Source organism: Salvia hispanica, chromosome 1 (genome assembly GCF_023119035.1).
Source record: "Salvia hispanica cultivar TCC Black 2014 chromosome 1, UniMelb_Shisp_WGS_1.0, whole genome shotgun sequence".
Lineage (NCBI taxonomy): Eukaryota > Viridiplantae > Streptophyta > Magnoliopsida > Lamiales > Lamiaceae > Salvia > Salvia hispanica.
Window position 1 is genome coordinate 26,549,003 of NC_062965.1, and position 19,212 is coordinate 26,568,214.

At 34.3% G+C, this 19,212-nt stretch overlaps 2 protein-coding genes across 3 annotated transcripts; one reads left to right on the plus strand and one right to left on the minus strand.

The window, feature by feature from the left end:
• Window positions 1-183: 183 nt before the first annotated feature.
• On the minus strand, window positions 184-11,199 carry LOC125201225 (probable inactive serine/threonine-protein kinase scy1). 2 transcript variants are annotated; one of them, XM_048099251.1, is made up of 21 exons: window positions 10,976-11,199; window positions 9,136-9,234; window positions 7,903-8,054; window positions 7,506-7,578; window positions 7,197-7,319; window positions 6,261-6,369; window positions 5,396-5,475; window positions 5,123-5,204; window positions 4,591-4,730; window positions 4,400-4,510; window positions 4,149-4,265; window positions 3,944-4,033; window positions 3,105-3,158; window positions 2,917-2,991; window positions 2,738-2,813; window positions 2,439-2,538; window positions 2,056-2,125; window positions 1,841-1,908; window positions 1,259-1,368; window positions 895-1,152; window positions 184-745 (listed from the first exon to the last, which is right to left on the minus strand). In XM_048099251.1, exons 1-21 carry the CDS (start codon window positions 11,099-11,101, stop codon window positions 408-410), a joined length of 2,451 nt encoding a protein of 816 aa, XP_047955208.1. In that variant the 5' UTR covers window positions 11,102-11,199; the 3' UTR covers window positions 184-407. The 2 variants fall into 2 exon arrangements, with proteins under 2 accessions (XP_047955208.1, XP_047955210.1); XM_048099253.1 differs by having other exon boundaries at window positions 9,136-9,197; window positions 10,976-11,085.
• A 3,402-nt stretch (window positions 11,200-14,601) lies between these two features.
• On the plus strand, window positions 14,602-17,515 carry LOC125192296 (WRKY transcription factor 55). The gene is made up of 3 exons (XM_048089870.1): window positions 14,602-15,025; window positions 15,102-15,233; window positions 16,964-17,515. The coding sequence occupies exons 1-3, from the start codon at window positions 14,619-14,621 to the stop codon at window positions 17,379-17,381; spliced, it is 957 nt and encodes a 318-aa protein (XP_047945827.1). The 5' UTR covers window positions 14,602-14,618; the 3' UTR covers window positions 17,382-17,515.
• Window positions 17,516-19,212: the final 1,697 nt, after the last annotated feature.

Below are 19,212 nucleotides of genomic sequence, written 5' to 3' on the forward strand. Positions count from 1 at the left end.
AATTTATGTTCAGATGATAACCTTTACACGAAATGCTGATATTGATAGAAAAGAGTTGTTCGCAAGTACTAATATTTCTATAAATATTGTTAAAATACTTTTTTGGAGAAGATTTCATCGACAACATAAAACATCGCAAAAAAACAAAAAATTAATTGTGTACAAACACATAACAGAGTCAAGAAAAAAGAAAATAATAGCATTACATTACTTGACAAATAACCTCAAGTCGAAAAGAACAGAAATTTTATCAAAAGTGAAAAGAATATGTGCTTTAGCTGAAATGCATTCTGTTACAGATGACAAATATGGTTATAGCAGACAAATACAACACAAAACGTCCGAAATGTTACTGAGTGCTATTTTAGTAAACAAAAAATTTACAGACTCGTCATAAACTGATGCACTTAACTTGTACCTGACGATGTTCTGTTTATCCTTTGAGCACCTAGTCTAGGGGCAGCAGGTTTAGCTCCTCGGCCTCGTGCACCTGACAGTGGCCTGCTCCCTCCTGCTGTAGGTGGAGGCGCTGCAATGGACGCCCAAAGATCATCGCCGACAGAGGCACTGGATTTCAGATTCAATGATTTGGAAGATGATTTTGGGACGGGGGCAGCGATCGCGCCCCAAGGATCATCCTCGTCGACTGCTTTGCTGGATTTCGTATTTGAAGCTGCATCGCCCCACAGGTCGTCATCATCATCTTTACTCGCCTTCAATGTGCTCTTTGGTCTTGAATTTGAAGCTGGACCAAAATACCATACTTGGTAAGTACAAATTCTGTAATGCTCTGAGAGTTTAAGAGGAGAGACGCGTGGAGATGGGATAGAGGCGATAAGCTCTACTTAGGATATTTTCATCTGTCTAAGATGGATGTAGAGATGAGGATGGTACCTTGTGTTTTTGGTGCAGAAACAGGCCGTTTTTGAGCTGCTTGGATACTTGCTAGAGCTGCCGATGGTCGGGGCTCTTCCAGTGGTTCAATGTCATCCCACCCATCTTTGTCATTATCCTGCTCTCCACGAATGCCATTATCAAGGTCTCCCCACCCATCTGTCGACGTAGGTGATGCGGGTGGAGGGTTGTCGGATAAATCAGCTAAATCTGTCCTGGAATTTACTCGGACTTGTGCTACATTTGCTTCATCCGTCACTGTGGCATCCAAACACACATATCAGCAACGACCATGTCATCCAAGAAATGCACAATGATATGCTTATGTAAAAAAAAAGCAAAAATGATCCAATAGTTCACGGACCAGAGCTGGCATTGGAGATTGAAGACGAAAGAGGCGCGCCTGAGCCTGTTGAAGCAAGGGTACTCGGTTCAGAAGATTTGCCTTTCAGAGTTAAAGAACTCATCGCCCATCTGCATCACCATATTTAATGACTATAAGGTTTGAGTATAAACACATAAATATACTTTAGGTAAGAATTTCTGCAGGGGGGAGACGAACATGTAGATATTTTAATTTACATATGCTTAGAAGAGTACCAGCTTAGAGGCGACGAATAAGACTACATATTCAAAATCAAAGCTTGCATTAACATATGTGTCTATACATCTATGTTTGCAGAAGCCAATTAAAACTATTCATCTGTTAGTATATCCATACTAATTTCTAATACTTAGATGTGTCTATACAGTATACATCTATATCACTATGCACTTCTACAACTCTAGGTTCAAGAAAAACATAAGAGAAAGGAATGTTTGATAAGAAAAGATGGAATAACCTTCAATTGCTTAATAAGAGCTGATTCTTATCATCAGACTCACAAAAGGTGGTCTCAGGATCATTGATATATTAAATAATAGAGATTTAGTAAAGCTCACTAACCCAAGTAAACTAGCATTTCCAGGCATAGATGAATGTGCTCCAGCTGCACCTGTGTCATCCCCAGATGTCTGCAAAGAATCAACAGAGCAAATAAATACTCAATAAATGCATCTAATGAAGGAGGAGGAGCGGAAGAGCCAAGAGTGATTTATATTTCGAAAACCTTTTTTTAAAAATATTATACTACTTTATAAAAGAGGTGATTAGGTACAAACCTTTTCATGGAATTGTTTCACTAATTGCAAAAATTGTTCAACAGCTTGGAATGCTTTTGACCGGACATCACTGTGGCAGGTAAATAAATAACAGCACAAGCAGCTTGATTACAAAAAAGGTAATTAAGAAATAGGAATATGAAGAAGACGTGACATTATTACAAGCCACAAAACGTTTCTGGGATGCTTCATTTAGGTGAACCATAGAGTACAAGACAGAATCGCGTGGAAACAGAACCCTAAATCATATCAAAACATGAACCCCAGCAAGGCATGGGGTATGATATTGATGAAAGAATCTCAGCAATATATCGTAGAGATTGGGTGAACGATACTGATCGAGGGTCCAACAAATAGATTAATCACTTAGAAGGGAATACTACCTGTCAGGGTCAATTGTCAGGACAACAATGTTTGGCAAAATGCGAGTTGCAATCTCAGTTGCGTCATAGTAAGAGCTAGTGGCAGTTAAAGCCATAATACCTGACAAGAAAAGAAGTAGCATGAATGAAGACAAAGAGGGCAAAACAGAAAGAAGGGAACCTTAGCTCCATGTGTATGAACATGCTGAGCAGGAACTTGACTTAGCCAAAAGGCTAAAGACAATGAAGAGGCTAACTAAAAAGTTGCCTTATTACAGGACCAGATAACATAAGGTCAACAAAAACAAGTAAGGCTTTACCTGCTCCTCGGGCTGGAGAGAAAGTATCACGCAAAGCTCGAACTGTGAATGCATTTATCAACACCCTTTTCCTTGTCTGCTTTGCAACAAATTTTCAATCAACAATGGTGTCAGAAAGTAAAGTGTAACCTCTTAGAGATCAACATAAGGATAATCAGGATGGAAAACTTAGTACCCACCCCATCATTAAGGTGACTGGCAATGTTTCCAAGTAGTATGGTAGTATTTGTACGAATGGCAGGTTCTTCATCAACCTGTGTCACAAACGAATAGAGAAAATGAAATCTCACGGTCCCACCCAACACTCTAAAACCAATATCATAGGATATAGGCAGAAGTAGGGAGAAACTACATATAAAGTGCACACCTGTAACTTCGAAAGGAACTTCAACAATGACCCTGATATTGTTCTCTGCGACAGCTGCAAAGAAAATAGATGGTAGATGAATAAATTACTAAGTGGGAAAAGACAATGAACCATGGAAAGGAAATAAACAGTGTTTAACTCATACAATCAGCCTATCCATTTTAAGTATTAACTACTGTAAGATTAGAATTGTTATTGATTCATCTATGCCATGATGCCATCTAATATTAGCATACTAATGGCAGTATGTCTGCGGTGCACTTAAATGCAAAACCATTGTACCCTCATAATGGCATGTTAAACTGCTGAGAAATCAAATTATATACTCCTTCCATCAACAACCAATAGTCATGTTTTTTCCATTTTGGATAATTCCAAAAAATTAGTACCCTTAGTTTTGGTAAGTTTCTCTCTCTAATGAGGTGGGGCCCTTTTTCACTAACAATACTTCAACCACTTTTTCCCTCCATCTCTCTCCTACTTTACCAATTTTGCATTACAACCCATGCAGTCCACTACCAAGACTACTGGTAGTGGATGGAGGGAGTATATGAAAAATTCATACAATTTAACTGCATAGCAATCAAGCTTTAACCAAGACTCCTCAACAACCAAGCATTATCATGGACTTCAGAGTAATGTATATACTCAAGAGTGGAATAGGAGAAGCCACTCCTATTCCAGAAATGAAGTCGTCAAATAACAGCAAATGAGCATGATAGGGAATATTCATTGCCACAAGTTTGTGATTAACCTTAAACAGACCCTACACGTACCAGGCACTATGAACAGAACATAGTTATGTATGACTGAACCATGTAAATAGAAGTTTCACTTACCTTTGGAGCCAGGACAAGCATGGACTTTAGTGTCAATTCCCTTAGGAAAGCAGATGTATCGGAAAAGCCGTTTGCAACATGAGGGTAAACCTATAACAGAAAAACAGTTTTTGTCACTTCCCAATCTTCTAGATGGCATATTTGAACTGTGTGCACTTGCAAAGATATTGAGTTATAGATTATAAAGAATCACATAAAAGCTTACTTGCTCATCAACCATTTGTGCAGATAATGACTCGCCATATTGATCAATATGTTGAAGAAGACCGACGCGAATAGCGCGGTCATTTGAACCAAAAAGTTTGAGAATTGTTGGTAATATCTAAAAAGAAATAGAGTGATAATAAGTTCAATAACAATTAACAAGAAATTGTGTGTGCCCCATTTATAGATAATACAGCTCACACAAACAAAAGCAGGACACAGAGGCCCCATGGAGTATTAAGTAATAGTAACCTTAACACCATATTCTTCTGGTGAGAGACAAGAGCCCATTTTTAACAATGCCGTCAGAGCAGGTGCAGTAGCAGAACCGTATTCTAATGCTGATGCTAGCAAAGGAAGCAGCTAGAGAAAACGAAAATGCAGTAGGTTAGAAGTAGCAGGGATACGATTAAACTGCTAAGATTTCAGGCTTAATGAGATACCTTCTTCTGAACTATTTGGCGGGGCAGCTGGTCAGCAAGATTTGGAAGCTTACGAAAAAAGGTATCCTTTTCTACACTATCCTTTAAGTTAAGTACTTCCATAAACTGTATTGTTTCCACCAGCTTATTTTGAAAATATTCTGTCAAAACATATTGCCAGACTTTAGTCCATAAAAAAGATTCTACATTGCGAAGTCATGAATAAAAATGTTCTCTGTTGCAAGAAAAAACTGAGTAATTTATATATAATTAGGACTCCTAATCTTGCAAGAAAAGAGAAGAATTAGCCCCAAAAAGGAAACGGCATTGCTATGGACATTCCATGAATACATTTTTCGGCTTAGTAGGAAACTCTAGTAATACAGGGAGGATGAAAGCAGAAAAGGAAAACGTAACTATTCCCATGAGATAACAAAATATTGGAGAGCAAAACGGTGATGCATCCGCCAACATGCGAGTATTAAGGAAAATAACACAAACTTAAATTATAACAGGACAAGTTAATTATAATGGGATGAAACCCATAACTCACCACTATTCTCTAGAAGCTTTGATGGATTCAACCTGCGAGAAGGCATAGAGCTCAAGAGACGCTGATAATCTTGAAGTAAGGACTGTCATCAAAGGAAGAATAAACAATTTCTAAATGAAAATGGAATTATCAAATCAAATGGTTACTGAAAAAACTCAAATAAGCCTTGCCTTTTAATGAAGATATCCTATAGCTAAATGAATTTCCAAATGACACTGAAATTGGAAATATGATATGGTATCATGGTATGTGAAGGTAAATAAGCTATATCACCTTTGGAATATTTGCTGTATTCCGCAATTCCTCAGTTCTACCCAATTTCATTCCAGAGAAGAGCTCATATATTAGGCAGCCTAAGAAAAAAGTATAATAGTTTAAGGATCAATATAGAACTTAACATTTTGTGTAACGAGAAATGAAAAGAAAAAGATACCTGCATAGTAAAAGAAAATCAGACAATTCAAGAAAAAAGTTAAGAGATCTGGGAGTAGCTTCCAAATAACAGAAGTAAACAGACGAACTCATAAGGAGGGCTTGAAGTGTAACCAGTGGATGAATTTTATACACTGGAAGATCATTCCACAAGGTGGCCCCTTCAGCTCTTGGGATTATTTTCAAACCAAATTTTATAGATCCCGTTTCAAGAGGTTTCCGGTAACAATGGAGATGCATTCGATTGAGATTTGCAAATGAGACTACGAGAGTGAATACAAGATAATTCTGTTACGTTGTGAAATTATTTGAAATGGTAGTGATTTGGAAAATGATTTTGAGAATGACAATAAGTTGTGCGTCTACTTTTTCAGATGAATTTCCCATTTATAAAAAGTAAAAGCAGAAACTTATATATTGAAACAGAAGCAGACTTTAGTTCAAATACCATCATAGTTCAGCAAACCCATAATTAAGCTGAAATAAACCTTTCATCACCATCAATTAATGACAAGGATTAGGATAACTGTTTCCTTTACTGCATTTCTTATATAGAGGAATGAGACAGTAAAGAGTAACAATCACATCTGAATCTTACAAGTGCAGAGACAGACTCGGATTATATTTGATTCTTGTTGCATAACTTAGAACCTCTTATTCACATATAACCATAATGCGAATTCAAGAGTCCAAAATACATACTTACCCAAACCCCAAGAATCTAGAGCCCAAGGTGGAGATTTTCTGATAGCTGACCAGTCTGATTTTGACAACTCCATTGATTTGTATTGTGTACCAATAAGCCATTCATATTGCTGTGTCCCAAATTGAGCAGAAACAGAAAGCATAAATAACCATTAGATCATCTAACACAGCCTTCAGTCAAAAAGGAACAGAAACAGCAGCAATGAAGTTTCACTAAGAGAAATATGGACACTAGATTAGGAGATACCACATACTTTTGGTCGGTAAAAATACAAGAATGAAATATAAACAAGGAAAAAGAAAAAAATAACCATCATAAACAGGTTCCGGTAACAATTCTACAAGTTCAAAATATGAATCCCATTCATAATTTGAAAAGAAAATATAAACATCTGTATGAGAACCTTTTCATATTTTTCAGCTTTGTTTATTTTCATTAGCTTTGTTTATTTTCAAAAAATATTTCCTGAAGAGAATTTAGGATGTTCGGAAATGACTGGTAAGAGATCGGAAATATTTTTTAAAATGACTTCTACAAATTCGGCAAAAATATGAATTAAACACAGAACCCAAAGTATAATGAAGCCAACTAAAGCTAATTCCTTCAGGCATAAGTTTCAAGTGTTTCACCTAATGCATTTATATGCAAGGATCAGTTTTTCCTTTTGCAGTCTTAGATATTGATCTTGAATCTTGAGCTATTATCGAAACAGTATATTAGGACATGTTTAAACTCAATAAACGATAAAGGATGTCAGTAAAGCCCTTACTTAAAAAATTTTAGATATAGCTTCTTTTGATAAGATGGTCTTATCATAACATCATTAATATCTAGCAATCAGTTCTACTTTTCCCTTCACTGGGCCAAGTAAAATTATTGATGTCCAACACATTGTAGACAAAGAATGGCAAAAAGAGTGATTAACTGAGAACTCACAAGCATTGGTCCTGTTGCGGCTTCATTGTTTCCATCATATTCGGACAAAACATCAAACGCATGGAGTTTCCAGTCCAAGGTTTGAGTGACAACAACACTAGCCATGCAAACATTACCATGGACCTGAAGCAACCAACACACAAAATATCATGCTTGACTTGAAATAATTAAATCCTGCCAATAAATGGAAAGTGACGCATCCCCAAAGAGTTCTTGTTCATGTAATATCAAATCATATTTACTTGAACATGTCTACAAAGAAAAAAATGATAAACAAATAGGATAGGGTTTAACATTTAAGATGCTTACCAATTTACAATCGTTATTCAGGAAGCTCACAGCTTTTGATATCCGGTGCAATCCCCATGCGTAATATTCATCCCTGACAAAGGCAGGCGTAAAGTCTCTCAATTTTTAATTTCAGAAAACATGAAGACAGAGCCTAAGGATGTACTAAAGTAGATATCTTTAACATAATATAGGTTCTCAACACTTCGGAAAATTTTTAAAAATAAGGCCAGTGATTATAACAACAACAATATAAAAGCTAACCAACTTTCTACATTTTCCCACTTCCCAAAATCATGGCACAAGGTGCATCAGATCAGAGTATAAACAATTTACTTATCATCAGTTCAAACAAAAGAAACAACATCAATATAAAAAACTTCTGAAACTGCAACTAACGGAATGATTCAACTTTCACCTTTGGCTACCTTCCAGCCCCAGTTCCTTGATCTTTTCAGAAAGTGGCATAACAGGTTCGGTCACAATATAAATGGTCACCTTAGTAGTAGAACCATCTAAAGTTTCAGCCTCAGTACTGTGCAGAAATGACAAAATATTTGGATGCCTGACCTGAAAGAAGATAAACAAAAAGTTAAAACTAAGAAAAAAGTCAAAAATGAGATTAGTGCCTAAGGAAAGCACTATGCAGAATGCATCCATTCTACGAACTAGGCGAAATGGAATGATATTGTAAAATGAAGAAATTATCGTTAAGAAAATTATGTGAGCTTATTTTAAGTTACACAATCTTTGATTGAGAAAAATCATAGGTAAAGGCTTCCAAATTGTAAATATACCATTGTGGGTACTTAAGGTATATTTTATCAGGATTTCATTTGTTAAGAGGGAGTTTGACTAAACTTATTTTAGACATTTTATAAGCTCCAACATCTTATAACTTAATAAGATAGTATTTCAATTGCTCATGAGATGTAATATCCCAGAATCTTATAAGTTGTCTTAATGTTTGGAGAAATGAGATTATAAGTTAGTGAAAGAATGTGAGTTAGAGAAAGAGAATTGTGAGTTAGAGAGGGGGGATAGATGAAACGGTAACAGCATATGTTGGAAATAGCAAAACATAATAGGGTTATTATTGACTTTTTGTAATTAATTGTTGCCTATAAGATCACGAAAAATAAGATAGGATTGATTAACTTTTTTTAAGGAGCTTACACGCTGTTAGAGCTTAATTTTAGATCTTATAAGTTGCTTAGTAGCTAGTTTGTCAAGCACTTTCCAAGAGCTTACATAGCTTATAAGTTGTTTTAAAGAGCTTATAAGCTCAAATACCCCCATTTTCCCTTCTAAATGGAAAGGTTTCCGCAATATGGGTTAAAGTCATGCAAAGCACGACAAAGGAAAATAACTTTCAAGTCAAATTTCAGGCAGCACATCGTCTATCTTTCAATTGTAATTAACGTTTTTTGCTTATATCATCAAATTATCATTAATTGTCAAGCTTCAATTCATTTATTAGCTATTACTAACTTGAATATATAGCCAGTGACAAATTTACGGCAAGTGAAATAAATCAGCAATGTGGGTTCACACTTGGACAATAAACTACGGCAGTCTTCGGACTCTTAACAATAGTGATTAGTGAAGAAGAAGAAGAAACATCAAACAGAAACGTCCATCAGAAGCTTACTGTTCGCAAACGTTTAACACCATTACGGCCAGCAACTAAATGTCCATCGTTCGCACTGCTCCCTGAAAGAGAAAATATTGAGACAGGTGCTCCATCATCCTGTCAAATAAATAGAGCAGATTACAGATAATCTTACTGGTTACTGAGAGTAATAATTCAGAAAGTACAAACAAAATTTTAACAACAATAAGAACGAATTCCCCTACACAGGCCAATGTCAATGGAAATAAATGTAAACACTATATGAGTGGCTTAGTCGTCCACATCTGCTGTACTGGAAATGCAAAAGCAAACTTGTTTCTGAAGCAAAAGTGATTATGATAATCACAACTAGAAAGTTTGATCAGCAAACTGATAACATCTGGTCATTTTCTCTCCTGTCTTCAGAAAAAAATGTTTTCTCACATAGTAATTTTCTTGGTCTATCCATTTTTCTCTTTTTGTTCTTTTTTTGTGTATGTGTGTTGTGTCCTAACCAGGGCTAAGAACACGCTTCAACAATAAGAATCAGAAAATATAACATACAATCGACTATGGTATCTAACTTGGGAGAAACCAAATTACCCAAGTATCAAAGAGGTATGACTCTAAAGCAAGAGATGAATCTATCATCAATAGTATATGAAAAATTACTACTACAACTATATTTGCTGTTCAATCATGAAAATAGCTCAATATTACCGCATACTTTTGTCTTGGCCCAGCACCTTGGTCTGAGAAATCACTGAAGCTACAACCTCTCTCTAAAGCCTCAAGTTACTAAACTAGCTACACATATAGTAGAATAGAAAAACTTAAAATTGCACCTCACTCATTTACTCTGCAGTGGCCTTTCATTACCAGTTCATTAAGCCACTAGTGGTTCTTCTTAAATTATTAGTGTTTTCACTTGTTCTAGTATTTTCCCTTGTTCTAATATAGTAGTGTTTTCCTAACTGAAATATACAAATACCACCATCACCAAATAAGAATCGCATCTCCACACAATCCATGGTGCAAGACCAAATATCTGAATGCATCTCATATATGCATCATCAACCACCAAGAAACAATCATTAGAAATAAAGCTATATGGATAGTTTTGGGACTAATTTAAGTTTCCTCGATCAAAATGAAGGTAGTACCATCTGTGATCGACTATTACATTGATGCCAATATATTGAAGTCCAAAAGGATGGAATTATGGATTATATTTGAGGAAATTATAAATGGTAATTCTATTACCTAAGCTTGTTATTATCTTTTGCCCTTGATCAACTAAGATACAGCAAAAAGGGAATTCTTTTGTGTCAAAGGTATTCTAATTTCATCACAAAAGCAAACCTCCAGTTACAAGCATAAAGAACTAGTAATAACATTCAATCAAGTGAGCAAAGCCTAGGAACTAGAAATGATCTAATACAAACTAGCATGCTCCAGTCAAACTAGGCTTTCAGATCTTATGGAACTAAGAAGTAAGAAGAATGTATGAAACTTTACAGAAGAGCCTAGACGTCTGAATCTCTAATATTTTTCTGCAATTGATCTTAATACTTCCAAAATACATACAATCCAGTGCCCTATAGGAATCCATATGTTAAAAAGCTTAATTTTATGATAATGCAGATCCAATCTAATCAACGTCAAAGTGTTTTAATCTTTCCAGCTCCACAGCCAGCTCGAACTCACCAATTTCCAATATAAGAAGCAAATCCCCGAAAAAACTATTAAGCTTTGCACAAGCAACCTTGATCTCGATAAATGAGAGGAAATTCGAAATGAAAACCAATGAAAGTGAAGCCAATCCAACTAGTAAAAACAACAGAATTTACGATGGATGTAACGGAATCGAGAGGATCACCTTAGAGGTTCCGCGATAGTGCACCCAGGAGCCCCACGCAGAAGAGTAGGGCTCCCCGATGTTATACGGCAGATCCTTGAGGCCGGCGCCCGATCCGGCGACGACTCCTTTCAGAAATTTCAGCATCTTCCCGGCGCAATCGAGAGAGAGAGAGGTGATCTGAAGGGAGATTTGCGGGGAAGAAGAGGTGTACACTACGGTGACAGACTGCGAAACAGGGGATAAAATTGTTCTTCACGATGAATTACTAATTCATTAATAATTTCACCATTTTTTCTTCGCTTATCCGATATCGAATCTTCATATTTTATTAATATTATTAGTATTATTATGATTAGATGTTAATAAAACATTTCATAAACATGCCATGATCAAGAACCAAATCTTATATTGTAAATAAACTAATGGCATTTTATATATCAATTTTTGTAGGTGATCTAAGGTGAATTGTAATTGTAAATTGATCCATCTTAACATGGTTTAAGGTGATTGTTTTCAACCTTAACACGTAAAACTTCATTGTTCAAGAAAAAAGTAAAAAAGGTTAAAAACATCTTCTATCCTCAATTTTTGCTATGATTTTTAAAAGAGTAAAGGTCAATTTTAGTTCTAAACATATAGTCGAAATACCAATTTAATCTAAAACATTCACTTTTTGAAATTCGTGTCATTTACGTCAATTTTTTACGGTCAACCGTCGATTGACACAATTTTGATCGGATTAGGCTTATTTTAATTGTATTTTTATTATTATCTTTTTTTTGAAAAATTTGAAAATGCAAAATTAAAAATATGCAAAATTGAAAATGAAAACGTAAAATTCAAAATTAAAACAAGTTTATGATATTTAAAATAAAAAAACCAGTATACACCATCGACATAATAAACTACAAACTAGTTCTTGATATTCATAATCATGATCACATACATCCTGAACATTTTACAACTGAAATCAAGGCTTGTGTCGTGTCTGGCTTTCGTCCTCTCCTCAAAAGAGGCAACCTTTCCCTTCTCCTTTGGTTTTTGAGGCTGCGGAAGCGACGGTCTAGACCTCCTCTCAAAATCCTCATCGATTTCTGAAAAATTGAACGGCGGAGCTCCACGGTCCGGTCTGGTCGGAAGAACTAGGGTTCGTCATCGTCCTCCCTGCATCGTCTTCTTCCTCAGGGCCAACAAGATAAATTCGGTTGCTTCGACGGCGTTGTGGGTCGGAATCGGACTTAGGGTTTTTGTGGTGTTTTGTGTGGAGAGAAAGAGGAGAGCTAGATAGAAGAGAGAGTTGGAGAGTTGGGACTTGGGAGGGAGTCGATTCATTTGCAAGTATTTGGAGTGTAGTGTGAAGGAATATTTTTGAATTAGAAATAGATTAAAAAACAATTTAATTAGAAAAATAATTAGCAAAATAATTAGATAACTAATAATCCTAGATTAAGCTTAATCGGATCAAAATTGTGTTAATCGACGGTTGACCGTCAAAAATTGACGGCACCGTAAAAAATAGATGTAAATGACACGAATTTCATATGTTATGGACCTGTTTTGCAAAATGTGAATGTTTAAGACCAATTGGTATTTCGGCCATATGTTTATGATCAAAATTGACCTTTACTCTTTTTAAAATGTCCCCAATTTTTAACATGTCCCCTTCTTAGGATGTTGTTTCATGTGTTGATGCAAAATTGTTGTATAACGAGATCTTTTGTTGAATATGTTGAAAGTTTAGTGTATATTTGATGGAAATTGAAGGTTGCGGAGTTCTATATATACAATATGAATTTAGATTCTTCTTCGGGAGCTATCAAACTTTGGGATTGTAAATTTGTGATACGGTATCAATAGCACTATGAGCATGAATATATTAGTTGATCATTTATTATAATAAATATGACATGTATACTAGGTTGCATTTTATACTTTTAAATGTTTGTAGAATAACCAATCCTTTATATATTAAAATCGCTTATCATTTGGAGTTAAGTATTTTCGTGAGTATCATTGACATTTAATCTATATCAATATTTTTGAAATACAGTCTACTAAATCTAGTTTTCGAATAAGAAGACAAAATCTCCTTTGAGGACGACTACACGCCGGACGTAGTACAACCATATGATTCTTTTAGACCCATCAATGATTTGTAAACTTCCAATAATAAAATTGGCAAATTATAAGAGAAATCACTGGTCAAATTTTAATCAATTTATTAATTTTTAAAAAATATAGATTATATCATAACTTTGATAATTTTTTGTTTGTTTCATAACTAAAGAATTCGACATCCTGTGTGTCTTTATGTTAGTACTATTTTTTTACTAAAATGCACAGATAAACTTACAAGGTAAGAAAATTTGCTTAATGACAAACTACCATATAGGAGTACATAAAAAAATTAAGACATGTAGTACGCCAATTTTTTTAGCCATAGGATAATTGAGAAATTTGGAAAATTTATAATAAAATCTATTAGTACTTGTTAACCGTGGGATTGACTAGAAATTGACAATTTTTTTGATTTTTTGGACAATTTTTCAAAACAATATATTTTTCAATTATAATCAATTAATTAGCTTATAATTTAATCTAACATAATTAAAATTAAACAAATAAATAAATGAAGTGAACCCCGTTGGCATGGGTTGATGGTTTTCTACAAGAAATATATTTTCGAAGGACACGAAATTAGTAACGTAATTACTTGCGTAGAATTTTTTTATATGGTCAAAATTGATGGTGTGGAGAAAAATATCATTAAGTTTGAGGATTCAATTGTCTATTATATATACTTTAATCTGTTGTTTTTTGAAAGGCTTTCGTTTCATTCCTTAATTTAAGTTGGGACAATAAGATTAAAGATATTTTTTTTGAAGTTTTGGTAATGTATTTAAAACATAAATTAACGTCTTTAATTATTTAAAAATGGTGACATGACCAACTCATAACTAAAAAGGAAGTACTTAACTCACTAAAAAAAATACGTGATTTACTTACGAGAAATTGAAAATTAATATTTATCGTTATTTACAGACAGAGATGTCGTAAGCAAAACATCAAATTAAAGTGCTCCTTCTTGCTTTATCTATACACTATTATCAAATTAATGTTTCTCCACTAATATATAGTTGGGGGAAAATACATACATGGTCTTGCATGATGAGAATGTGACATGTTCCAACTAACTAAACAACTAGGAAATGCAATTATCAGTTGTTGTGCCACTATTTACCAACATGAATGCAACTAATTAATTAAATCTATTTCTAGAACTATGGACCAAACCCATTTAGTATAAGTAAACTAATGTCGTAGAATTTAGTTCATGCTTAATCAGTCATAGATTCAAATTCATGGTCCAATTTATTTGGTTTCAATGAGGCCAAGTCTTCTCGTGGACTACTAGCATGGGGTAGACTGAAAAAATGAAATTTTTTTGCCAAGAATTTAGACCCTGACTAAGTCATTATATTTCTGAAGTTTCTTCCACTCACCGTGTTCAACACATGCATAAACACTTTGAATTTTTTTCATTTTCCATATTCTTGATTTCCTTCTTGTTTACATTCATATATATACCCCACATCCACTTGCACCATAATCCCACCAAAACAAAACATTACTATTAGTTCTAATTTTTGAAGGTAAAAAAATGGATGAAAATCTGATATTGTATGGGTGTAAATTGGCAAAAGATATGGAACAGAATCTTCCAATGCTGGCCAATCAGCCTGAAGCTCTCCTTGCCTCTTGCGAAGAAATAATTAGCATATTTAACGGCGTTAAGGAGAGACTCATCGTGTCTCAAGCGAATTCGATGAGTTTTCCCGGTCGCAGCGGCCCTGGTGGCACTAGCGCGAGTCGTGAGCCGTTGGATTTGATCAGTGCCCAGACGATGCTCGGTGACCGGGGCAAGCTCAATGAGTACGTGCCGAGTCTGGATTTTATGTTTGGCGGTGGAAGGGACGTTGGCAGGGCTGGATCGGTCGGGGAGGTCCAGCCTGCTGCTAATGCAACGGATTCCATCAGAACTTCGCCTTCGCGCAATCTAAGGAGGAGGTGAGAGTTTCCTAATACTTATGTATAGTTAGAAAATAATTTGTTGATTGTGATTTTATTTAAATGGAATTAATAGGAAGGATGAAAGTGGTAAGTTTGTGACGACGGTGGCGGCGCCACAAATGGGGAATCTGGATCTTCCGCCGGAAGATGGGTATACATGGAGGAAATATGGGCAGAAGGAAATCCTTGGATCAAAATATCCTAGGTAATATTTATTTATTAAATTTCACAATCACCATATTTATTTTGTTGGTTGATAATTATTTCTCACTAGAGTGTGATTGACGTATATGCTTTAAAAATTATAGTTCTTGATAAAAATACATACAGGTTACTAGAAAAAAAATGTGTAATCATGCGTCTCACCGCCTAATTAAGTGATACTACTAAGTTTTAATATGGAAAATTTATATTTTGTTATTATATACTACTTGTATATGAGATAATTATAATTCAAATCATAATTTTGATTTGAGAAAACAAGTACTTAATCTTTTATTTTTTGCAGTTGAAACTTTATAGCAATCCAGATTTCAAAACTTTCATATTCGGTGTTCTTGATTTGAGAAACTATATATGGGCTCGAAAAAGATGAATATTGTGACACATGAGTTGGTGTTCAGTATTCGCTTATAGTGATGATTAACATGCTGGGACAATTTTCATTAGACTTGGCATCAAAATTCGATATTGTTGGCAATTATTATTGAACATTTGCCCTATATATTGCCCAAATATTCCTCTATTTGTGTCCATTAAACACATGTTTTTTTATCCTAGTATCTTGAAACACTGAAAATTAAAAGGTTTATTAAAAGGTAAGAAGGTTATCATAAAAATAAGGACTGGGTATTTATTCAAATCATGATATTGTTTATTGCACCTCTAAAACAAATGATTTATTAATTGGGGGTGTTTAATGCAAAATGATTGAAAGTGTCAAATGGGAAGCCATAAACTTTTCTAGGAATCATGACCTCTTCTTGTATGTGAAAAAAATTTGAAGTCGTGGGGCACGAAAACGCGATTTCAAATTTAGTGGAATGGTTGGTTTCAAATTTAACAAGAAAGATACTTAACGTTGGTTGAATTGAATGAACTACGAATTGACTTTGATAATTCAAATGAAAATGGAAGAAAAATAGAAAGCGAAGTATGTATTGAAGAAGTCTTTAGGGTTAGTAAAAAAACTATGTCGAGGAAATCTCATTAGTCTGACTTTTCAAGCACGAGTTTGAATTTTTTTCATTTACTTAATTAAGTCTCAACCCCTATCATTTATATTTTCATTCTTTTTATAGACTATATTTCAATAATCATTTAATTCGAACTGGTAGCTGGGCTAGTTATAGTTCTTAAATCCAGTCATTATTGAAGAAGTAAACGTATATTGATAATTAAGTTACGTATACAATATTAGGGTATTATGGGTTATAAAAAGGAAAATAACATATAAATTTCTCACCAAACTTCATGAGTAAATTCATACTACTCCATTTCCTAAGTTGTGTGGTTGGTGTGACTGTAAACCGTGATTCTTATTATTTTCATATATCATAAAAAAATGAAAGTAACAATTAGAAAGATAATATTATGATGTGTTACATGAATCCATTACCCAATATATATGATACTTATAGGTTTTGCATATTCAATTTTGCATACATGCAAATTCGATCTAAGTACAGAACATTAAAATTAGTTGTGCAATTAAAAATAAATATTTCATCCGTCTATAAAAAAAATAGTAGGAGTATATATCTATCATTTTTTCAAATTCTGATTAGCCCATCGAAAGTATATTTTCATTTTTTTATAAAACTTTCTCGATCATCTTTTTTACTTTATTCATTTTCATGTTCTTTGTTATATTTTACTAATTACACATTTAAACTCGGATAGTCACAATCACAAACGATATTATTTTTTGTGCAGGAGTTACTACCGATGCACCCATCAAAAATTCTACAATTGCCCGGCAAAGAAGCAAGTGCAGCGATTGGACCACGACCCCTTCACCTTCGAGCTCACCTATCGCGGGACCCACACCTGCCACCTGTCCTCCACCGCCCCTTCGGCCCCCACCCCCTTGCCGGAGCAAACCCTCCCACCGCCGGTCACCTCCCTCCCCCTCTCCTCCTCCCTCGCCAACACCTCTCACTGGCTCTCCATGCACATCACTACTACCGGCGCCAGCGCCAGCACCAGCACTGCCTGTTTCCCCGCGGACTGCCCGCTTCCAGTGGCGGACATGGCCGACGCCATGTTCAACTCCGGAAGCAGCAGCAGCAGCATGGACCTCATCTTCTCCTCCATGGATGACAAGTGGGATTCTGAGGTCAAGAAAGGTTAATTCGATTTTGATGAAATACTACTATGATTTAATTGACAAAAAAAAAACGAAATTAATTTGGGCTAATTATATTTGATTGATCGGAAATTGATCATTGTCACAAAAATTGTCTTGTACCCTCATTTGTAGTGTTGTATACTCTGATTTGATTTTATTTGATTTATTCAGTTTTGTAATCTTTGTCTTTTACCAATAATGGAGAAAATTACTTTTGTATTCTTACTAGACTTTTGGGCCGTTTCACACTTGTGTTAGATAAAATTATCGTTTCACTCTTCTTTTTAAGATGAAATTATCATCTGCACTTGAGATGAAAAGAATTGCACTACAAAAATCTCGCGGAATAGTAACGGAAATTAGCAACGGTTAAGAATCTGATACTATTACTAGCGGATTAGTAACGGAATGTCTGTTGCAAATTTTAGTAATGGAATTAGTAGCGGAATTTCAATAATTTTTGGCGCCCAAATAGCGCGCCATAAACAGTGACGGAATTAGTAACGGACCGATGTCCACTGGTAATTAGCAGGAGAAACATCCGTTACTAATAATTATTTCATGATTAAAAATATCAAAATTAATAAATTAAATAAATATAGCAACGAATTTGTATCCGCTAGTAAATAGTAGCTTACGTATCCGCCACTATTAATTACTATTTCTTTATTATAAAAATTGAACTTATAAATAATGCAATATGAACAAATTTAGTAGCGGATTTGTATCCGTTAGTAGTAGCAGCAGCGAATGTCCGCTACTATTCTGCTGTAGTGTTTTGGGAAAAAAAAATCTACTTAATAATATTTTTTGTTATTTAGATGGAAAAATATTTTAATACTACTATATTTTATCTTCTTTTATTTCATTAATTATTTGATGTTTTTGTTCATTCGCAAAATTGACCTTTACTTTTTCCTAAATTGTAGATTTTAGTTGTTTTAGAAAATTAATTTTTTTTAAATTATATAATTGAACTATCTAATGCCTTGAACTTCACAAATTGTAGTTAATTAAGATATTTGTGATTTGTTATTTTTGTGTTTTGAATTGAGAACGATGATTGTTTTCATTTTTATACACTAATACTTTATTTTCATGATTTAATTATGAAAAATTTTGCATTTAGTTTTATTTTATTTTGATTAGATATGTTATTTTTAATTAAATGATGTGATTTTAAAAATGGCAATGAGAATATTGTTCGAAAAAATTTACTCTCCATAAATTTTAATAAATATAAAATTAATATTCATGCCTAAATTTAGAAAGTGTTAGAACATAATCATGATTTAGAAAATATCCATAGTTAGAAAATAAATAAAAAAATTTCAAAGTTCGGATGAAATTCTCGAAAACTTCGAAAGATCGTATATTTTTCAGCTTAAATACCTACAACTTTTTGCCACGTTGGTACTTCCAACGTTCACATCAACTTTAATTTAAAGAAAAAATATTTTTTAGGAAAATATAAGAAAAATTGAAATGTATTCAGATTGAATACAAGTTCGGGAAAAAAGTTCGGGAAAAAAGTTCGGGAAAAAAACTAGAAACTGTTGAAAATTTGTATATTTAAAAGCAAACTATCCTTAATTATTTGATGATTTTGTAAGAGTTGCACATAAATTATTTTTTATGTAATTTATTGATATGTTTTCAACGTAATTAAAAGATGGGTGCAAATTAATTTTTTAGTTGCACATCATTAGATTTATTAAGTAATTAAGTAATATTAATCACTCAAGTTTCAACTAACACAACACAACTCACGACTCAACCCTCTCCTCCCACGCTGCTTCCCACGCCACCGCCTCTTTCGCCGCCGCCGCCTCCT